Source organism: Drosophila obscura, unplaced genomic scaffold (genome assembly GCF_018151105.1).
Source record: "Drosophila obscura isolate BZ-5 IFL unplaced genomic scaffold, ASM1815110v1 contig_165, whole genome shotgun sequence".
In the NCBI taxonomy this organism is placed as follows: domain Eukaryota; kingdom Metazoa; phylum Arthropoda; class Insecta; order Diptera; family Drosophilidae; genus Drosophila; species Drosophila obscura.
Genome location: NW_024542752.1, coordinates 486,512 through 509,431, shown reverse-complemented (window position 1 = coordinate 509,431; position 22,920 = coordinate 486,512). Strand labels below are relative to the sequence as shown.

Sequence of the window (22,920 nt, the reverse complement as noted above, 5' to 3'; positions counted from 1 at the left end):
TATATCACATCAATGTACAGTAGCTGCTGCCTTTCTGTTTTTACCAAACACTCGTCCAACCCATCCAATCCAATCCAAGCCTCGCCCCCCCTCCTTAGCCCATCCCCCAGAGTATCCCATTCCCCAGAATATGGAATTATTTTTAAGATCAAATCATTTGATATGCGATCCGCATGTGTGTGTGTCTGTGTTATAGGAAGCCGAGGAAGCTGCCGCCGCCAAAGCAGCCAAGCTGGAGGAGCGCGCCAATGCGCAGGCCCAGGCCGCCGCCGATGCAGCTGCCGCCGAAGAGGCGGCTCTTCATCCGGAGATGGCCAAGAGTCCGACGTATTCGTGCATCAGCTATGAGCTATTTGTGGGCGGCGAGAAAGGCAACGATGACAACAACAAGGAGAAGATGTCCATACGCAGCGTTGAGGTGGAGTCGGAGTCGGTGAGCGTTATACAAAGACAACCAGCACCTACCACAGCACACCAAGCTACCAAAGTTCGTAAAGTGAGCACGGTAAGTATTCCGAGCGCAGGCGCAGCATTTTCCTTTCCTTATTTTCTCCTCTTTCGTTGTTGTAGTTACTCAATTGTTTATGTTTCTGTTTCGGTTTCTTCTCTCTTTCGTTTTCCATGTTTCGGATCCTGTTTCAATTTTCAGTTCCGTTCTGTTTATGGTTTATGGTTTCGGCTTTTGCGTTTAGATCTACTGTATCCATATACTAGATATACTCGTACTCGTAATCTACGTAATCCCACTTGAATTTCGTTTTGGACGGCCTATCTGTCGGCTGCCCATCGATTATTGATTCAACCGATTGATTCCAATTGATTCCAATTGGGCTGAGTATGCGTATCGATTTGCCTTGAGTTTTCCTTGAGTTGCTTTGTTGGCCTTTGGCTAGGTGGATATTTTTGTTTACGTTTTCAACTGGCAACCCATCGATATTCGATTCGCTCGACTCCAGATTCGAATTTAAATCCATGAGCTCATGAGCCATCTATCTATCTATCCATATAACTTGCGCAGCAGGTACAGCTACAGCTACAGTTAGAGCTACAGTAACAGCTACCGTTACCCGTTACCGTTACCGTTACCGTTACATTGCCATTGCATTGTTATCGATCCTGATTTTCCCGTTCTCGCCTATCATTTGTTTATCGATTCTTAGTGTTTTTTTTCTTTTCGTTTTTGCTTTGAGTACATTTGAGTTTATCCTTGGATCTATTTTATTTGGATTGGATCGTACATATGCTATATGCTATATAATGTATAATCATGCAACTAGATATTGATTGATTCCTTACCTGTACTCGTATATGGATATATAGTGATAGTGCGTGTCTATGTATGTATGTATTTATTAGCTAGCTCATCAATGTATCTTTACAAGAAGAATCGACCCTAGAGGGCCTCTCTACATATCCATATGTATCTCAAACTCTTGATAATTCTAGCTTTTCCTTTTTCGTTTCCATTATTCTTTGAACTTTTCTCAGTGCATGCGTGTGTGTGTGGCCTGTTCGTGTGTGTGGGATTGATCGATCGTTTTTGTAGTTGATTCGTAGGAGCTTCTGACAAAATGATTATTGTTGATATTTCGTTATGATTCATTAAGAGTTTGAGTTCGTTATGATTTCATAGTTCTGCGTTCGGTTGGGTCATTGCTCGGAATGCTTGAGGTGACATCAAAAACGAAGAAGAAGCCAAAATTCATTTTCATTTAGATTTTCTCCGGCAATTGGCATTTCGCTAGCTAGCAACAACTGCATTCTGCTTCGCTCCTTCAACGCAACTAAGCAACAGCAATAAATTAAATTCTAATAACAAAAAAAAAGACAAGCCCGAGGAGAGCCATTGGGCTTTCGGCCAGGTCAGGCTTGCTTGGACCATTGGACCGCGACGCTTGAATACACCTGTGATACTCGCATTTTGATTTTTGAATTTTTGATTTTGCTTTTGATTCAATAATAATATTAATAGAATTGTATTGTGGTCGAGGCGCAACTGTGAGCAAGTGTTTTCTTTTCCTTATGACGGTTGAGTTTTTTTCGCGCTCTTAAAATTGTTCCAGTTGAGGATTTACGAAAGATTTGGCTAAGATTTCTTTGGCTGCATTAACCACTGCATGCTGATTGATATTGATTGAAACGTACTGACAAATTTATCCACATATATACTCATGTATTGTATACTCTGTATTGTAGCCGTATGCGTATGACAATTATAACAGTTGACACAACAAAAACGAATTCTTAAACTTGAATCCATCGATTGGAAAATGTTGCCACTCAAACTCGAACAACAAACACACACCCAAAGTTATCGGGCATGTGCGCAAGCGATAACCAATTGTGACAACTTCTAGCCCGCCCGCCCCCCTTTAGCTCTCTCTCTCTCTCGCTCTCTAACCATATACTCGTAAATTGATAGTTTTCTCTCTCACACGAATACACACACTTCTTTTTCGAATATGGCAAGCATTTGCTTATGCGCACTGGCTCTAAGACAAACAAAACAAAAATACGAAGACCACTACCATCACAAGGACACCCAAGCAATGGCAGGTTGCGTAGCTTATAATCGAAAACTAAACGATTGACGATAACCAAAACCGATTATGGAACCCTTATGGCAAACATCGTGCCACCAAATATCGGCAAATGTATTCTGTTTGTTGTTTTATTCCGTGTTCAGTTCATTTTACTCGCCGATCTGCCTTGACTAGCCCACACATACTACTCGTACAATACCTAAGCTATACCTATGCCTATACCTAATACCCACCCACCTAATATAATAATACATCAAATTTAGCATACTATGCCAGATACTGATACTCGTATATAATATAAATATATATATATATTGAAATCTTGCTCTCGCTATCGCTGTCGCTCTCGCTCGCTCGCTAGCTCATTCCTAAACCTAACCTAAAATAACTGTCCAATAACTTTGCTCAGGTCAGCCTCCGATAGTTTTCGATGAGAGCAGAAACTATTTGAGACTGACCGCAATAGGCCCCGCGTTGCCTCAGGTAGGTGGCTCTCTCTCCCACACAGACACTCTCTCTATCTCTCTCTCTCTCTCTCTCTCTCTCTCTCCTCGTCTCTATATATTTCTTTCTCTGTCAAAATAACACACTGAATATGAAACTACAGACATGCAACATGCGTACTTGTACACCCAAACAAATCAGATCACAGATCACAGATGAGGGCCTTAGCAGCAACAAAATAGGCAGCCACAACAAAAGCAACAACCCTAGCCCTAGACATTCTTCGATTCTATACATGCCCCTGCCCTTGCCCGTTAGCCGTTAAATCGATGATCGTAGCGGCATCCTAAACATGTTATTTGAAACTAGAAATGCATCCGTAAGACAGTTAGTTTTGACAGTTTTGAAAAGACTGCTGATCTAGAGTTGATTGTAGAACTTACCGATTAAAACTTGATTCTGTTTCGATTAATTTCGGTCTTACTTTGGTTTGCACCCGCCTCCGTTATGGATCTGATCCGATACCTTCGATTACGTTTTTTATCGCCGACAGCTGTGCAGCACTGGAACGGGCTAATATTACTCTTTCTTTTCATTTTCAAAGTGTTTACCCCTTTTCGTTTGACTAACTTAACCATCCAGTGATTAAGTATTACGTATAATTCCCGTGTAGAAAGTATTTTTTTGATTTTGTGCCCCAGTACCCAGAACGCCCACGAACCTGACCCTTAAAATGCCTTAAAAATTTCGTAAATTAAATCAAATTTATAATCAATCGCTACGCCGAAGTAGAGAGACACCCACACCACATACCACATACAGAAACACGAAAACACGAATACGCTGACACACAGAACAACTATCTCCACTCGACACAATATTGCTGAAACGAAATCAAAAAAGTTGCTAATTAATCATAATGCCCCCAAGGGGACAAAGACACATACACACACCTACACACCCACACACTCACACACAGATAGTATGAACTCTCTCACATTAAACTCATACAAGTAAACGCTCCAAGTAATAATTTTTCCTTTAAATCGTAGACAGCAAAAACCAAAATATATTTTAACAAAACCAAAAAAATTGTAAAAAAAAAAAAAAAATCAAATATATTTATACATTTATCCATAGATATTAAAACCAAATCAAATCGAGGAATATATATATTTTATTTGATTCATTTTTTCCTTTTCTTCTTCTACTTAATTTTATTTGTACAACAAATGAAAAATATGAAAACGACAACAACAAAAATAACGATAAAAAAAAAAACAAAACTTAGACATCCTTATCCTTACCTGGTTCACCGTTTAACATACGCAGGGGATCACGTAGTTCTCACAAGGTAAGCGCCCGACACTCACACACGCACACACATAAAACACACAGATACACACACACACCCACACACTGACACACAGATACTGCCACTGAACAAGAAATTGCGTTGCAAAACATTTCATCATCTTGGCAAATTGCAACATACTCGTAACATAATCAAATATCTATGCAGACTGTGACTCTGACTCAGTCTCTGTCTCATGCCAGGCATTTCACAGACCTAGTGTTAGCCAGTACCATAAACCGTAACTACGTAATCGTAAATCGTAAATCGTAAATCGTAACCCGTATCGTATATGGTCGGCAGTTGCTACCGTACAGCATTTTAGATTAGCAATCGAAGCCTTTGGATCACCCTCATCATTGAGTACAGATAGCATAGCATAGCAAAGAATAGCATAGCATATATCTGTAGGTATTCTCTCATCCCCCCATACGCCACCCCACCCCTCCACGATTTACCCATCCACCATTAAACATTGCATTTTTAAGAACTCGTTTGACCCGAAAACATATAAAAACACACACACAATTAGATTGAAGAGACTCGTCGTGTACATGTGGCACTAACCGTACTACTCATAGCCATTTATCATACTCACCTAATCGTCTATAACTGTTACTTACTTATGTGTCTTATGGTTTAACCTATTTTCAATTAAATGGATATACTTTGGTCTTGTTTTTTGTATCAAATTGTATCTTCATATCCCCCTATCTATCCATGTATGTATATTGCTATATATACCTACGTACTATACTATCGTGCATATTCATTTACTCGTATATACCGTGCATAACTCTAAATAGAACTAACTGTACTGCCTCTGTACTGTACTCTCGGTTGTAAGTTTGTCTGTCTCTGTTTCTGTCACTGTCTCGTCTCTGTGGGCCTGTCACTGTCCCTCGTTTGGTGGAGCGATGCACGCTTCCAGCATCCATTTCCATCCATGGGAATGGGAATGGATGGAACCCAACGGAAAGGAACGGAACAGTTCCCACCTGATGATACGGCTCACATCATTCTCACTGTTTCATGTTTCACTGTCATGTTTCGATGTTTTTTATTTCGATCGTTTTCGTTTGTTTTCAATAGATTTATTGTCGTATGTTTTTTTGTTTCTTTCTCAAATTATTTTTGTTAATTTCTTATGGCTTGTGTTCACTGTAAGTATCTGTGTGATCATGTCTATATATACTTATATATTGCGTTATTGGTATTACTATACTTTTGTACCCCATCAATACAGACCAAAGAAACGAACTAAAAAACTGAAAAGCAAAAAAAACTGAAATGAAGAATCCGCCCAATGTGTTCGTTGTCCGATTGATACTAGACCACTCCCAGTGTAATATCAGATCGGAAATCACATACATATATCTGAGCAATATATGTACCATGTATACGTTTCACTTGTACGATTCCAAGCGGATATTCTTGCATCATAAATCACCATTTTCGGCTAATACTACCCAACAACCTACCTACCTACCTGCCTACCTATCTACTACTGCTATCTATTATAACTATAACTATCAGAATATATGTATTGTATATTGCCTATCACTTAATGTGTGCCAGTGTGTGTGCCCGTGTGCCAGTGTGTGCGTGGTCGTGTCTTGTGGCTTAATGCGTATACTAACCGAAATTTATGCATGCATGCGCCCAGTACACGATCCGGAATGGACGTGGACGCTTTGGTATACCCGGCAGCGATCGCAAGCCGTTGGTATTGTCAACATATCAGGATGCTCAGCAGCACTTGCCCTATGCCGATGATTCGAACGCTGTTACGCCCATGTCCGAGGAGAACGGTGCCATTATAGTGCCCGTTTATTATGGAAATCTAGGTAAGATGCCCCAAAACTCCTACTCCCTACTTCCACTCCCTACTTGCACTTCCACTCTTTTGGTTTTGCTGAATTATTATTGACATTGCAGGCTCCAGGCATTCATCGTATACTTCGCATCAGTCCAGAATATCGTATACCTCACATGGCGATCTATTGGGCGGCATGGCCGTCATGGGCGTCAGCACAATGACCAAGGAGAGCAAATTGCGAAATCGCAACTCACGCAATCAATCAGTGGGCGCCACCAATGGCGGCACCACCTGCCTGGACCCCAATCACAAGGTCGAGCATCGCGACTTCGTAAGATCATCCCCCTCTCTCCACCTGTTTAATAGTTCCAAGACTCATTGATTTGATTATTTCAGGAAATCGGTCTGGAGTGCACGGACGAAGCTGGCAAGATTAAACATCATGACAATCCTTTTATCGAGCCCGTCCAGACACAAACGGTAGTCGACATGAAAGGTAATTGATGCACGTAAAGTACGTGTGACATATCCGAAGCATATTTATTTATTTATCTTGTAGATGTGATGGTACTGAATGACATTATCGAACAGGCCGCTGGTCGGCACAGTCGGGCTAGTGATCGCGGTGGTAAGTGGATCGATCCTCCTGCTATCGTTTACTGCGCCTTACAACATACTCGTATGCATACCAACATAATCTATAACTATTGCTGTTAATCCCCCCCCCATACCACCCCCATTATGTTCATTCTGTATATTGCTGCATTCGATTGAATCGTCGTCTCTTTTGTGTTTATCCCCCTACATGTGCATTGTTCAATTCGATTTCCGTTTCCGTTCGCGTCTTTATTTTCGATTTCCGTCTACGTTTATCGTTTACCTTAACCAACCAAAAAAAATAAAAAAATCATGTAAATACAAAAACCAGAAAATGTTGAGTTAAGGGGAGGAATGGGAAATCACAAAAAAAATGCCTGACAATTCGATTTCATTTCCTTTTGGCTCTCCATATCCAGCTGTTAATTTCTATTTTTGGCTTTACATATCCCAGCATACATACTCGTATGTATTTATGTAGTTTAAGATCATCGTCAGTCATTACGTGCTCCAACTGCCACTGCCACTGGCACTGCCTGTCCAACTGGTGGGCAGTTCTGACAGTTCCATTGACCTCGCCTCGCCTCCCATCGCATCGATTTGACCGTTCTGAAATTGAATTTAATATTCCCCCTCACCATTTATGCATTTCATTTTGTATTTTGCATATTGCATTTTGATTTTGATTTTATCGGCTCGTTATGGCTCGTCATTGCGCATGCATTTTGGCCCTGCCACCCTGCAACGGCCCAGCCATCTGAATTGATTGATTGATGAGCCGGATAGAAGCTGGAATGGCAGGAATGATTGGAATGATTGGAATGACACGGTCCGTAGACCCTCTCCTAGAGCGCTGCATGTGGCGATACCCGCATCCCATGCCCGTGCCCATGCCCATGCCCGTGCCCGTGACTGTGCACCGTACATATGTATGATTTTGTTTTTTTTAAATTTAAATGACATGCTCTTTTGTTTGCGCTATCGTTCGATTTACATAATATCTGTGAATACATATACATGCATACATACTATATACATATACATATATTTTTTTGATTCTAATTTTGAACTCTGCCAAGAACCAAAAAAGGCGTACAAGAACATATTTTTGTTACAAATACATATGCATATATATCTCCATATATATATATCCAATGAATGACTTCTTTGACTCGTCCATTTTATTTAATGCCGTTGATGCTAACAGAAGAAAGCGAACAAAACAAAAACTTATGCAACAAATGTTAAAAAACCAAAAACAAAAACAAATCGAACATCTACTACAACAGCAACAGCAACAGCAAGCAAGCCAAACCACCCACACACACACACACACACTGACACATACACTCACTGATAGTTGATAAAGATGCATACATACTCGTATGTATGTTTGCCTGTGCCCACCAACACCCACACCGACACGCTCACACAACCAGCGCCTGTGTCCTGCTTGAAGCCTGTTTCCACTGAGATGCGGAGATGACTTGACATTTACGTGTCACTAGATGACTAGATGAAGCCCAGTTGAACCAGGCTATTACAGAGAGAGAGAGAGAGAGCTTGCTGCTGCTCTCCTGCTGCTTGAAGCTTCCCTTTGGCCGCTTTCGCAATTCGTTAACGCTGCTTCAGAGCACGCTGCCGCTCCCCGCTACACAAACACAAAAACACACAATAACTACCACCAAAACACAAGAAGCATCTGGCCATTGAGGTGCCAGAGCAGGAGATAGAGGTTGGCAAGTATCCTCTTTCACCTGGCCAGGCGGCGCCTCTTTGGCCAGGCTGCCCTTGGCCAGAACCAGAAGAGAGGCTCGACTTGACACAACTTTCTAAAATGATGATCCCGCGATCAGCAGCATTGATTCGCCGCCTACTATGACAATGTCGATGATTTTGTTTTGTTACTTCGAATATTTGTTAATACTTAGTGCATGATCTAGCTAGAACTTGTATTTTTCTACTATTCGCATTCGATGATGATTTTCTCCCTCCAATTAGATGATTTCGTTTTCGTATGTTTCGTATGTATTTTGAATTTTGAATTAAAATTGATAAATAATGTAGTATACTCGTTATATACATAGCTAAGTAATAATTAATATTAGAGCATGCTTCCGTTGAACAATTTGTAGAGCATTTTTTTGTAGTCCAATCACATTCACCGTTATTTAATGATTTTCATGAAACTATGCAAATCGAAATCTACAATTTACAATTTACATACATTACAATTGCATATATATTCCTAGAACTAATTTAACTTGTAGTTGAAGCGAAGAACAACGATTGTATTGGAATATGATTCGCGTAGTAGTTAGCCGGGGAACGCCTATCCCTCCCCCTTCGCAGGGGATTCGAGTCCGAACTAGTTCCGAGTTCCGAGTGCCGAGCCACTCCTAGCAAAGAAGCAGCACTAGTCGCATATACATACATACATATACTCGTAGAAGTAACCAATCTGCTTTTAATAAATACTTCACTGTACCATCAATACCCGAATTCAAAATCAAAATTCTTTCGGTCAGACACCGAATGGGGGGGATAGATACAAATCGTTTATCGATAGGTGTATCAATCGATCGAATGATCGATCGGTCCGAGCCAGTAGTAGTTCAGTTGAGTTGCCAATTCTAACGCATTTGAATTTTAGCTTAAATTTTGAAACTAAACTCTTGTGTACCACATACATACACATATATAACTCTTTTTTGGTTTTCGTAATATGCAAAGTTCTCAAAACAAAAGCAAAGCGCAACAACAAACAGCAAACCATTAAATCGTATTTTAAAGCCAAAGCCTCTCTCACACAAGACACGAACTTTGAACCGTTTGCTTAACGAATAATATCCAATGCAATGAAGCTTCAACCAACAAACAAAAGAAAATAAAATAAAACTTCTAACTTAAAGAAAACAAAAAAAAAACAAACAAAAAAAAAAACAAACAACAAAAGAAATAAAATGAAATGAAATCTCTAAAGTAACAAGAAATCTGGCTGAGTCAAAGTTGGTCAAATCACCACTAATAACAAATTTTTGTATGGTTCAGTCTCCGTTTACTATTTCCCAACAGAGGACGATGATGAGGATGGGCCGACATTAAAAGACAAGGCCCTCGAAGCGCTAATGAAAGGCATCGAAGTGTTTTGTGTGTGGGACTGTTGCTGGGTTTGGTTGAAATTGCAGGAGTGGATATCGCTGATCGTCTTCGATCCCTTTGTCGAGCTCTTCATCACGCTGTGCATTGTGGTCAACACGATGTTCATGGCCATGGACCATCACGACATGAACAAGGAGATGGAACGCATCCTTAAGTGCGGAAATTATGTGAGCATGCCCGGACCTTACCTCCCATACTTTCCATACTCATTCCGATTTGTGTGTTTTTATTTGTGTATTTGCAGTTCTTCACGGCAACATTCGCCATTGAGGCAACCATGAAACTGTGCGCCATGAGCCCCAAATACTATTTCCAGGAGGGCTGGAACATCTTTGACTTCATCATTGTGGCACTCTCATTGCTGGAGCTGGGCCTCGAGGGCGTTCAGGGCCTCTCCGTCTTGCGTTCGTTTCGTTTGGTAAGCCTCTTCCAGCCGGAACTGAGATTCCTACATGTGATATCTGTGATATTCTCTTCACTAGCTTAGAACTAAGTTATGATCTTGATCTTGATCAGCTCTAACCTCTAACTTTAGCATAAGCTTAACTAAAAAGGCAACTGTAACTGTACTAACGTGATACTATTCCGAATCCGGATCCCATTTATGTATATTGTATGTATGTTTAAATCCCTTTCCTGCCAATTTGCAGCTGCGTGTTTTCAAATTAGCCAAATCATGGCCAACGCTAAATTTGCTCATATCGATTATGGGCCGCACTGTCGGCGCTCTGGGCAATCTGACCTTCGTCCTATGCATTATAATCTTCATATTTGCGGTTATGGGCATGCAGCTATTTGGCAAGAACTACACAGGTACTATAGGAGAAACCACCCAATCAATCGAATATCAGACCCAGACCATGTCCCACTCCTGCTCCTACTCGGACCTTTCCTGCTCCTTCCCCTATATACTAATTCAATATTCCATGTATTTCCCCAATCGAATTGAGACCTCGAATTGAAAGCAAAGTTCTATAGCGTGCAATGAACCAATTTTCTTAGTGCAATTTACTCAACTTTTTACCTCAAACTTTTTCTACTTGCATATACAATACCAATACCAAAACCAAATATTTTTAAATCAATATTTCTACTCCATATTTGTATGTATAATCGTACAATACGCATATTAGCCATAGCATAGCCTTGACAACCAAAAAACACACTTGCGTAATAAGTAATAATCGAATTCGCCTAATCGGAGAACTCAAAGAGAGAGCCACGCTTTGGGCACGGTTTCCTTTCCTTTGATTTTCTTTTATACCATGTATGTAGCTTGATTTACTTTAAGATTCTGCTTTGCTGCCAATTCGCCGACTGAAAACTGAAAATTGTGCTGGGAAACAAAACCCTGAACTGAACATTTTGCGTTTTCTTTAGAGAGAAAATATTTTGCGGCATTTTGTGCGAATGTGTGACACATTTCTTAGGCCCAACCATAACCTAGGCATCTATGTACTGCATATGGTACATACATATATCTATAACTAGGAATGTATATAGTACCTAATGTATGTTATGTATACTCCTTCTCGGGTGGATCGGGCACAATAGTCGGAACAAATACTCGCAGGCGATTTCTGTGCTGTGCTGTGCTGTGCACGATTCACATTAATTTTAGATCATTTGTTTTTTTATTTTTGAATAATGCTACATAACCAATATACAATTTTTTTCAATATATTTTCCTAACGCTTTGCCCGGCTTAAAAATCAAATCAAACCGAATCCCAAACAAATCAAATCAAATGACATAAAATCAAATAATAATAATAATAAACATGATCGATAAACGAAAATCGACCTACCATACAACACCAATCGCAATCGCAAATCCAACCATGAATGATCAAAAAAAAAAAATGCAGCTGCGTGTATTCAAATTGGCCAAGTCCTGGCCAACACTTAATTTACTCATTTCGATTATGGGACGCACCATGGGCGCTTTGGGTAATCTGACATTTGTACTTTGCATTATCATCTTCATCTTTGCGGTGATGGGAATGCAACTGTTCGGAAAGAATTATCATGGTAAGTTCAACCCAAAACATCTGTCCATCCGTCTCTCACTCACACTCTCATATCATACCAAACCATACCATAGTTGGGTGTTTTTTTCTCTATTCGATTTGTGTGTGTTCTGTGTGTTATGTTCCTTTTCTGTTTCACCACCTCACGTTTATCTGTGTATCTCGTTTCTATACATGTGTATAAAATATTTAATTCTTCCATCACAGACTTCAATGATTTCAATTCCATTTTAAAATATCAACCCACACATTTTGGATTTAGTTTGAAGAACTACCAATATGTACACTGTCCCATATTTGTCCCCCCAAATGACTGATTCATTGGTTCCGGGGAAGAGTTTTGTTTTGTGTTGTTCTCTTCTGTTTTGTTATGTTCTGTTAATGTTTTATTTTCTATCGATAAGAGTTCAGTATTCAGTGTCCCCCTACGTGTCTACGTACCCTCCTCTGTAAGTACTGGCGTGCACACGCTAAGCAACAGCAAGTAACTTTTCTCCTAACTCATTTTTAGTCAAAGCTCGATTAATTGATTTTTTTTCTAACTACGTTCTTGTTTTTTATTTTAAATTTTATTTTTGTTTATGAGAACGCAAACCTAACTTAGCTACACACTTTCGTAGCTGTAGCCTGCTAGATCGTGATAATAATGCCCTATGATGATGGGCGTGCGATACTTTTTTTCCACTTTTTTCCATTCAAATTTTTTCTTTTTAAATATTTTTTTGTACAAAACTTCTGCCATTTGAAACACTGTTTTCTTTTTGTGAGTGCCCGCTACGCTGAACACTTTTTTGCACACGCTTTTGTATGTGGCTTGACATGAAAAGAAAACCAGAATCCAATGGAATCGAAATCAAACACCACCAAACCAAAGATACCCACCACAAAAAAAAAGAATAAACAAGTGAAGCCGAGTGATAACGATCGGGGTGACAACGTTTACTTACACTGATTTCATCTCTGTTGGGCAATAGATAACAAGGATCGCTTCCCGGACGGTGACCTGCCCCGCTGGAACTTCACCGACTTCATGCACAGCTTCATGATCGTGTTTCGGGTGCTATGCGGCGAGTGGATCGAGTCCATGTGGGACTGTATGCACGTGGGCGATGTATCGTGCATTCCATTCTTCTTGGCCACCGTTGTCATCGGCAATTTAGTGGTAAGTTGTGTGATAAGCCCATAAGAGATATCAAATGGAAGCTCAGATGGCACTTCTAAACGATCTAATGCACTTTCTTTGCAGGTTCTTAACCTTTTCTTAGCCCTGCTTTTGTCAAATTTTGGTTCATCTAGCTTATCAGCGCCGACAGCCGATAACGATACCAATAAAATAGCCGAGGCCTTCAATCGAATTGGGCGATTTAAAAGTTGGGTTAAGCGTAATATTGCTGATTGTTTCAAGTTAATACGTAACAAATTGACAAATCAAATAAGTGATCAACCATCAGGTGAGAGGACCAACCAGATCAGTTGGATTTGGAGCGAAGGTTTTTATCCACTTGTTTTCCAATTAATAACTACTTTTAATTATATGATAATACGTATACTACCAGCGATATAATTGCGTATACCGTTAACGTTAACTTCAACTCACCATTTGGCCAGTAATTGAATTGCGTAATCGATATTAAATCAATATCAAAATCAGTATCAGTATCAAACTCAAAATCAAACCCAATTCGTGTTCTGTAAACAGTTAACAGTTCATTCTGTAAAGTAAATCAAAACCAAAACCAAAAAACAAAGTAACCAAAACAAAACAAAAACCAAAGAACGTTCTTAGCTGACAATTTGCAATTTCTCCTTAGTTAGTTCAACGTTTTCTTATGTACCTCTACCTTTACCTCTCCCCAAAAAGTCCAGCCATCCGTATCAGCCATGCAATACATGTATCTATATTCTATATTCAAAACAAAACAAAAAACCTCATCTCGATACGCATATCGATTGCCAAAGCGATTGTCGATAACCAATGCCATTTGTATATCGTATTTGTGTATTTGTTCTGTATTTCTGTATTCGATTCGTATCGGTTTCCGTTCGATTTGAACCCAATTGTTGTTGTTCAACTGGTCAGTGATCCCCACCACCCCCCAACCCCCCCGCAAATAATCTCAACCGACCTCACCTCAGAGCTCCTCTGAGCTCCAAGAGAGGGACTGGGACTTGCGATCGATCATATCATACCACCCAACAAAACAACCAGACAAATCGCAACCGTTGCCATACTCTCTCAGCATTACTTAGATAGTCTGTATTTAGATGAAACCGTAAGACCGTAAATGTATAACCAAATACAAATAGAAACTAGCTAGCTACTCGTATTATATTCGTACAAATATTTTCCTTAGATCCATACTCGTATTATTAAAGTTTCTTCCAAATTTTTGTACACTAGTTTGATCCTCCTCGTCGACGATATCTATCTAGCTAGCGGTTGAAACTTTAGTTGAATTCTTTGAAACTAGCTAAAACGTTAGTTGGCCTTGTTTGTAAAAAACTCTACAGAACCCCGCCCCGCCCCCGCCTTCATTCTCGTGTCATGTTTTGGTTAAACCCCCTACCCGCCCCCCAACATCCTTGTAAAAAAACATTTTGCATTTTCAATAGTCCAGACCTCTGGCCAAACCAAAACATACATACATACATAGGTACATGTGTATGTGTGTGTGTATGTATTGATTCCGATTGAAATTCCCGATGGCAAATTGCAGACTTTTTGAATTGAATTGTGTGGCTAGCTGTCATTACTGAAAAACTGCGAAACATAACGAAAAGTAAACGATGCGAAAAAACAATATTAATATTAGCATATTATCCCATTGTAAGAAGAAATTATATAAATTGAAAGTAAAACAGTGGATTTGATCCTTCATAGTGTTACGAACTTTTCTTATTCTCCTTCTAAATCTTGTGTTTTATTTTTCGTTCGATTTACTGTCTGTGTTTTAGTAATATGTATGGAGTTTTATTTCAATCGTAGCTACTCAAATCACTCACTCCAATCACCACCATCATCCATCCATTCATTCACTCAATCACTAACTGTTCCCCCACCTGTTTCATTTCCACTATTCCACTAGTAGCTCGGATTGGCGGAGCTAACTGCTGGATTGAAATTCATTATTTGCAGCTCTTATTTTTAGTTCGTCCACAGAAGCACTCCAACAATCTGCATCTGCAACTGCCACTGAAACTTATGCTGATGCTGACTGGTGGAAATGCTGTAGTTTAGTTTTTACTCACTGGCTTATTTAGTTAATCGAAACACTGGCCAGCAACGGAATGCAACAAATACTGTTGCTGATTGGTGGATTCCATTTTAGCTCAGCTCATCGCATTCAGTTCACCTTCACCGATAGAAAATCGATCATTGGTCATTGGTCATCGATCATCCCATCGATCATTTTGCGATTTGCGTTGTTCGCTGTTGTGTTGTGAGCGTTTCTCCTACTGCTTCCAAGCCACAAAAACTACAAACAAAAAATCACCAAACACGAACCACACGAGACACTAGACACGAGCCACGTGCCATGCCATGAACCATTCAGAACCATCCAGAACAGATCAAAAAAACACCAGAAACACAAACCAAACCAAACCAAACAAAACACTGCGGAGACGCTGACTAAATGTGTTTTGTGTTCCTTATTGTGTGTCGTTAACGATTTGAAAGATTTGAACCCAATCCAATATTGAGAATTAACCGTTATCTATATCTATCTATATTCTTTTCATTTATTATGGCTTGATTCCCAAAAAAAAAAAATGATTTCCCCAAAAATTCCAAAACCAAACAAAATCAACCCAAAAATCGCATTGCATTGCATTGGCCAACGTATCAAAACAACGCGCAAAACAAATCGAATCCAATCGAATCGAATCAAATCCAATCTCGTCTCATCTCAAATCGAAACAAAATCAAATCAAAAACAACCAAATGATCGACAAACAACCAACAACAACAACAACAACTTTAATGCGAACGGCAACTGCTTGTATGAATTATAAATTCGTTTCGCTTTTTGATTTCGCAACAACAACCAACCAATCGTCATTGCCCATCCGTACAACTCTGTATATGTATATGCCATACCTCTGTTACGTTACATATGTATATATCGAACCAATTATATAAACATATATACATATAAAAATATATCAAAAACAAAAAACAATCGAAACATGGGATACGAAAGGCAAAGGCGTTTGTCGTTGTATATCTGCAGAGCACGGCGACAACGAGCTGGAGCTGGGCCACGACGAGATACTCGCCGACGGGCTCATCAAGAAGGGCATCAAGGAGGCGACACAGCTGGAGGTGGCCATCGGTGATGGCATGGAGTTCACGATACACGGCGACATGAAGAACAACAAGCCGAAGAAATCCAAATATCTAAATAACGCAACGGTAAATACAATCGATTCCAAAACAGTTCGCCAACACCCACACGAATCTGAACCATAAAACTGAATTTGAATTCAATTTGGAATTTGAATTGGCCTGGAGTGGAGTGGAGTGGAGAGGAGTTCCGTCATATTCCAATTCATACTCCCAATTCAAAATCGAAATCGAATCTCTTGCTCGATACGAGCAAGTCGAGTATTAACTTGTGAAAGTACCTATCTATACCCACGTAACCTGTTCCCCAATGCCATACGATACCATACCATACCATACCTTCCCCCCCATACTATCTATAACTACTACTACAACCGCTACTACTCCTCCCAAATACCTGAATATCAATACCTGAATACCTGAATACCTTATTATTATATACAATTAATTTTAGTAATGACAAGAAATTGATTTACATTATATGTTCGTTTCTCTTTTTCGTTCATTAAATTGCCACCTTTTTTTCTTATAACACATAACTACATGTCTACATGTGTACCGTTATGTGTGTGTATTCCACAACCCAATCAATCGAAAAACAATATACAAAACAAAACAAAAACAAAAACAAACCAAACCAACAACAACAACAAATCCAAACAACAAACCAACGAACTAAACCAACCACAACTACCACCACAACCAACACCCAACTGAAACTGAAACACATGAACTGAAACCAAACCGTTGAGAAAAAAACATACAACAAAAAAAAAATATACCTACTAAAATACAACAAAACAAAACCCAAAAAAAAAAAAATACCAAAATATGTCAATATATATAAATATATATATATATAATACTATAACTATACAGATGATTGGCAACTCAATTAACCACCAAGACAATAGACTGGAACACGAGCTAAACCATAGAGGTTTGTCCTTACAGGACGACGACACTGCCAGCATTAACTCATATGGTAGCCATAAGAATCGACCATTCAAGGATGAGAGCCACAAGGGCAGCGCCGAGACGATGGAGGGCGAGGAGAAGCGGGACGCCAGCAAGGAGGATTTAGGTATCGATGAGGAGCTCGACGAGGAGGGCGAATTGGAGGAGGGCCCGCTCGACGGCGATATCATCATACATGCCAACGATGAGGATATACTCGATGAATATCCAGCTGATTGCTGCCCCGATTCGTACTATAAGAAATTTCCGATCTTAGCCGGTGATGATGACTCGCCGTTCTGGCAAGGATGGGGCAATTTACGACTGAAAACTTTTCAATTAATTGAAAATAAATATTTTGAAACAGCTGTTATCACTATGATTTTAATGAGTAGCTTAGCTTTGGTAAGTCAACAACTACAACAAACAAATTATTCAAATCCAACAAAAATTTCAAACCAGAAACAACAACAAAAAAGTATTCCAAAAAGAGAGAGAAACTCAAAAAGAGAACTCCCCATATAGTTTTTGCCATTTCGAGATTGTTGCAAATTAATGTCATTTGCTTTTTTACATGCTAAAAACGCAAATCGTAGCTTGCAACAGTTGTTCGAATTAGAATCAGAATCAAAACCAGATCCCATATAAAATTCAATTCAGTAAAAATTAAAGTAAAGAATCCAATTGAAAAATTAATGAAGAAAAAACAAATGAAAATGAAAATGAAAATGTAGTTAATCGAGCCTTGCTTAAACTTTACCAAAGTTGATTGCTTCATTTCCAAACTCCTTTACCCAAAGAACTCTTTTGTTTGATCCCAGCGTTAGAACAGTTCAGCATAGTTTTGCCTAGACTTAAATAAATTGGTTCCCAGTTGTTTTTTTTTTTTTTTTGGGTTTCCACTGCTGTTGGCAAGAGCACAGGTTGAGCATTTGCTATCAGCAGTTAACCCTCGAAATTTTCCATTGTTTTTTATTTGAACCTTTAGATCAAATAGAGTTTTCCTCTTAGGCCTAGGCACACTCCAGTCAAACGGCTTGTGTCTTTGCCTAAGCTGGCAAAACTCCAGTTACAGAGTAGAACACACTTTTTGTGTTAGACATAGCCATAGATATCATATATATATATAGACCTAGATGTAGACGCTTTGTGCGTATTATTTCAAGAATTTTGTCTTCAATTTCTTTGAAAATTTTTCTTTAATTGCGTTTGACTTTGATTTGTCCGTGAACAACGAAGAACAGACACCAACAAGTTGCCATTTTTCTTGCGCCCAAGAAGATCAGAAAAATCATCAAAAAAAAAAAAAAAAAAAAAACACCAGAAAGAAAAAAAAAAAGAAAATAAATTGTTATACTACAGTAAGGCAACAGTAAAGTATACTTAAAGCTATGACTGCCAGTAAAGTGGCAGCGTTGCAGCACTATAACTATTCCAATACTCATTAATGTTAAATAGCTTCTTATACTGCTTCTAGATAATTGTTAAACACGTCTAATGTAACCTCATACTCCTCTCCCACATCCTCTATAATGCCAATGTAAATGTCAATGTATTTCTTCTATGAATATGCCAACTGTGAATCCAACTACGAATCTACTGAATCTACTGAATCTGAATAATCGCCTGATAATCGATAACCGATAATCGATACTCACACTCACAACAGGCATTAGAAGATGTACATCTGCCACAAAGACCCATACTGCAGGATATTTTATACTATATGGACAGAATATTTACGGTTATATTCTTCTTGGAAATGTTAATCAAGTGGCTGGCGCTCGGCTTCAAAGTGTACTTCACGAACGCGTGGTGCTGGCTCGATTTCGTCATTGTCATGGTAAGTCCAACGGTTACCCATGTAGCTCGATCTCCCTTCTGCTTTCGACAATCTATCTCTCTTTTATGTTTTCAATTTAAACTCGGACTGTAACTCGAACCGCGAACCGCGAGCCTCGCACTCGTACCCAATCTCGAACTGAGCATTCGGGCTCAACTGACTTACATTTGACCTTTGAGACCTAATTGAAACATTCTCTTTGACGCATTAAGAATTTTCAGTTCAGCCTCTACAACCACCCCCCGCCCCCTTCCTCACTACAAAAACTGTGTGTGTGCTGCCTAGGACAGTATAACAGTACAGTTTGTATCTGCAGCAATGTATATTGAGCCATAGATCCAATATAGAGCCCCCTGTATGATATACCAGTAAACTGTAAACGAAAGAGTAAACTATGTACCATAGAATATAACAGCTTTAGCATAGATAATCATGATAGCTTAGTTCGATAAGCCCCACAGTACTGTACTGTTCTGTACTGTACTGTATCATCTGTAGTCATACCTTACTTAGCCCATGCCAAAGACCTTTTCCATTTCCATTTCGATTTCCATTGAATTTTTGAGTTTCTTAATGAGTTTCCGTGTCGCTAAACCTGTGTCCTAATGTGGTCCTATAGCTGTCCCTAATTAATTTGGCTGCGGTATGGTCCGGGGCCGACGATGTGCCCGCCTTCCGCTCGATGCGTACGCTGCGAGCCCTGCGACCGCTGCGAGCCGTTTCGCGCTGGGAGGGCATGAAAGTAAGTAGAGTCCAACGCATCCATCCCACATTATTCGCTGTCTCTCACTGTCGCTTGTCTCTGTCTCGATGGATCTCTCTCTATCTCTGTCTCTATCTGTCTGTCCTTCTCTTTGTGTCTTTCTCTCTCTGTACAATTTTCTGCTCTGTCACTCCCTCTTTGTTTCCACTGTTGCCTCCATCAATCTCGCTCTCTGTCTCTCTCTCTGTCTCTGTGTGTATGTGTATCGTGCTCATTCGCATTCTCTGTTGCTGTCGGTGTATACTTCATATATTTGTACTACCTATGTGTGTATGTATGTATGCGCTAGTGTGCGGGCTAAATATGTATGTGTGCTAACTAACCTAATACTCGTACTACTACTACTACTATTCCAATACATAAGCCTTTATACTTGTATATCCGTTAAATGTTGTTCGATCACCAAAAAAAAACCAAAACTAAAGCTTACCCTGCCCTTCCTTCTACGTATGTATGTATGTTATTGTACTCTCCAACTGCTATTGAACCTGTGGTGTTATACAAACTGTTATACTAACTTTCATATCCCTTCGGGATGGCATGTCTGTCGAAATAACAACACCCCCTCTCGATGTATTATCACAGCAACTCCAAGTGTGCCCAAGTGCCATGCCATAGTTCTCCCCAGTCAACAATTTTTGCTACATCAGGTGTAACCCCATACAAACCACCTAAAATCTTCGATTTGGAGACCCTTTTCTCATACATATGTACATACTCGTACATAGTACTTGTACATACGCCAATAGCTGTCCGATCTGTCCGGACAACTTTTACACTGTGCTTAGGGCAGTGCTTTGCTAACTGTTATACCGCCCAGTACTGTACATTCTCTGTTCCATTTCAATGTTAAAGTTTGATCTTCTATGTGTCATACCCACCCATATCCATCAACATATAATACTTCCCTATATATCTTATGTACCCTACTGTTGCCTAATTGTAGCTTTAATTGAAGATAAGCAACGGCTCATTGTCTGTGCATAACAGATGCTTTGTAGGCAGCCCCAACCAAGGCTTCAATATATCTATCGTATTCATGCCCAAGTTGCTGCCAACGCGTGCTTCAGCTTTGTTATATTATGTATATATATATTACCGGACCTACATACCGTACATAACATATTATAAGTAATCGTAATTTAGTATCAGAAGAGTAGGTTAGTCCTAGCCATAAAGTTGTATCATACGTATTATCTACCGTAACTAGAAATAAGTATACAAAAACCCCAAAAATATATATTATACGAACAGGTGTACTTACAAGTAGTTTGGTTCAAGATATAGACTTTAGACATATAGCTAGAGGTAGCTCTTCCTCCCCACCCCGTCCCCTGATCGCCAGCGTATTCTCCCAAGATTAATGTCCTTCCTCCCCGCCCTACCCCCAAGAAATACTCGTACTATGTATATCGTTGGTTGTCTTAGACGGATAGTTTTAGATATATCCATCTCCTACAGACCCAGCCCCAGCCCCAGCTCCAGTTTTCCCAGTTTCCCAGTCTACATGAAGACACGAATTCTTAACCGGAAACGGAACCAATCACCGTCCACCCCTCAAACTTAGCGGCACCGATACATATATGTATAGAATATGTATATCCCCACCTATACTATAATCGATAACCAAGTGAACTATTGTATCTATGGCAAGGCCAAGCCATAGCCATAGCCACAGCAACTGCACTGCATTTTGTGTACAATACAACAAAAGAAAAACAGCAACAAACCTTCTCCGACGCCTTGGCGTCGCTAGTGTACAATATAGAACCAATATCGTTTGCTCGTATATGTATATAAATATATGTATGTATACTGTATATTGAACCAGTACCACAATCAGATCAGTACAATCAGAAAACAACCAGAACCAGAAACATCGAGTGCGATTGTCGCTCATACGCAGTGGTGGCAGTGTTTTACTTAAAAGTAAGCCGCAATCGACGAGTCACGTGGCACGTGCTTCGGACGTGTCCCGTCCACACTCTGTAACACTCTCTCAAAAAAATGATATCGCTTGGTCTGGGCTAACTCCGGGCTAACTGCCCAACTCAACCCAATTCCAATTCCAATTGCCATTGCAATTGCAAATCCTCCACAATACCCAATCGAGTCCGGCAGCAAAGTTTGAGCAAAAATGTGTCATTATAAAGACAAATCAAGAAGAAGAAAAATAATACAAAAAATAGAAACGAAAAAAACAAACAAAATAAAATCGAAAGCCATTTCAATGAGAACCTAGTGATGAGGTCGCACGACTGCACAATGGACGCCTGGAGGCCGATGCATGCGCCCAGCCCCAGTAAATTGTTGTGTCAATCAAATGAAATCAAAAATCAGTTCAGATCAAATCGAATTTATTCGATTTCAGCTTGTATATATTAGTGCTATGCCAATCAACCGATCGCTGGCCGCACCTAGCCTACCGTCAATGTATCTCACTTTGCAGATCAGCAATCGGCAAGAAGGCAATCAGTAATCATTGATCGATCAGTCCAAATCCATTCCAGTACATCTCCATCATTCCAGTCTCCGTTCAGGGCGTGTGTATACCGAATTCGTCCATTGTGGAGTGCGTTGCGGCTGATGGTGCGAAATCAATGATGATCAACTGATCATTAATCAGTAGCCAATTTTGGACAGAGCTCACTGTAGCTCTGCCAACACCCACCCACACCCCCAATCATCTGTGTGTGTCGTCCCGTTAGGCCCACAAATCGATCAGTATTCTTTCACTCTCTGTCCTCTCTGTCCCTGTCTGTGTCTCTGTCTGTGTCTCTGTCCTGTGTCTATTATTGCTAGGCTTACCCAAAAACCCACTCAGACAACCCCGGTCCCATGTTTGACGCTCCCCTTTGGGAGCAGTAAGCGTTCCGTTCCGTTCAGTTCCGTTCAGTTCAGTTCCGTTAATGTATGTATGTTTAGAAATTTGGATTGAACCGAAACTACTTCCAGTACACGATAATACTCTCGTACAAGCAAAACCAAACCAAAACCCATTTAGGTATTCGTGCTCGTATATGCATATGTATGTGTTAACCTGTTATGTGTCTATGTGTCTACT

General features: G+C 39.9%; 1 protein-coding gene across 50 annotated transcripts in view; it reads left to right on the top strand.

The window, feature by feature from the left end:
* LOC111070739 (sodium channel protein para) overlaps positions 1-22,920 on the top strand; it is a 62,133-nt gene that overhangs the window by 22,572 nt on the left and 16,641 nt on the right. For 4 of the 50 annotated variants that reach the window (XM_022361534.2, XM_041592007.1, XM_022361493.2 and 1 more), the window contains 14 exons: positions 197-505; positions 4,279-4,341; positions 6,008-6,188; positions 6,280-6,491; positions 6,557-6,656; positions 6,720-6,788; positions 9,809-10,086; positions 10,164-10,337; positions 11,787-11,949; positions 12,923-13,110; positions 13,195-13,399; positions 16,151-16,362; positions 17,173-17,655; positions 18,920-19,093. In XM_022361534.2, the coding sequence (XP_022217226.2) occupies positions 197-505; positions 4,279-4,341; positions 6,008-6,188; positions 6,280-6,491; positions 6,557-6,656; positions 6,720-6,788; positions 9,809-10,086; positions 10,164-10,337; positions 11,787-11,949; positions 12,923-13,110; positions 13,195-13,399; positions 16,151-16,362; positions 17,173-17,655; positions 18,920-19,093 (2,811 nt within the window). Of the gene's footprint in view, positions 1-196; positions 506-4,278; positions 4,342-6,007; positions 6,189-6,279; positions 6,492-6,556; positions 6,657-6,719; positions 6,789-9,808; positions 10,087-10,163; positions 10,338-11,786; positions 11,950-12,922; positions 13,111-13,194; positions 13,439-16,150; positions 16,363-17,172; positions 17,656-18,919; positions 19,094-22,920 lie in introns of all 50 variants that reach the window. The other 46 variants (XM_022361490.2, XM_041591995.1, XM_022361487.2 and 43 more) reach the window with 23 other exon arrangements.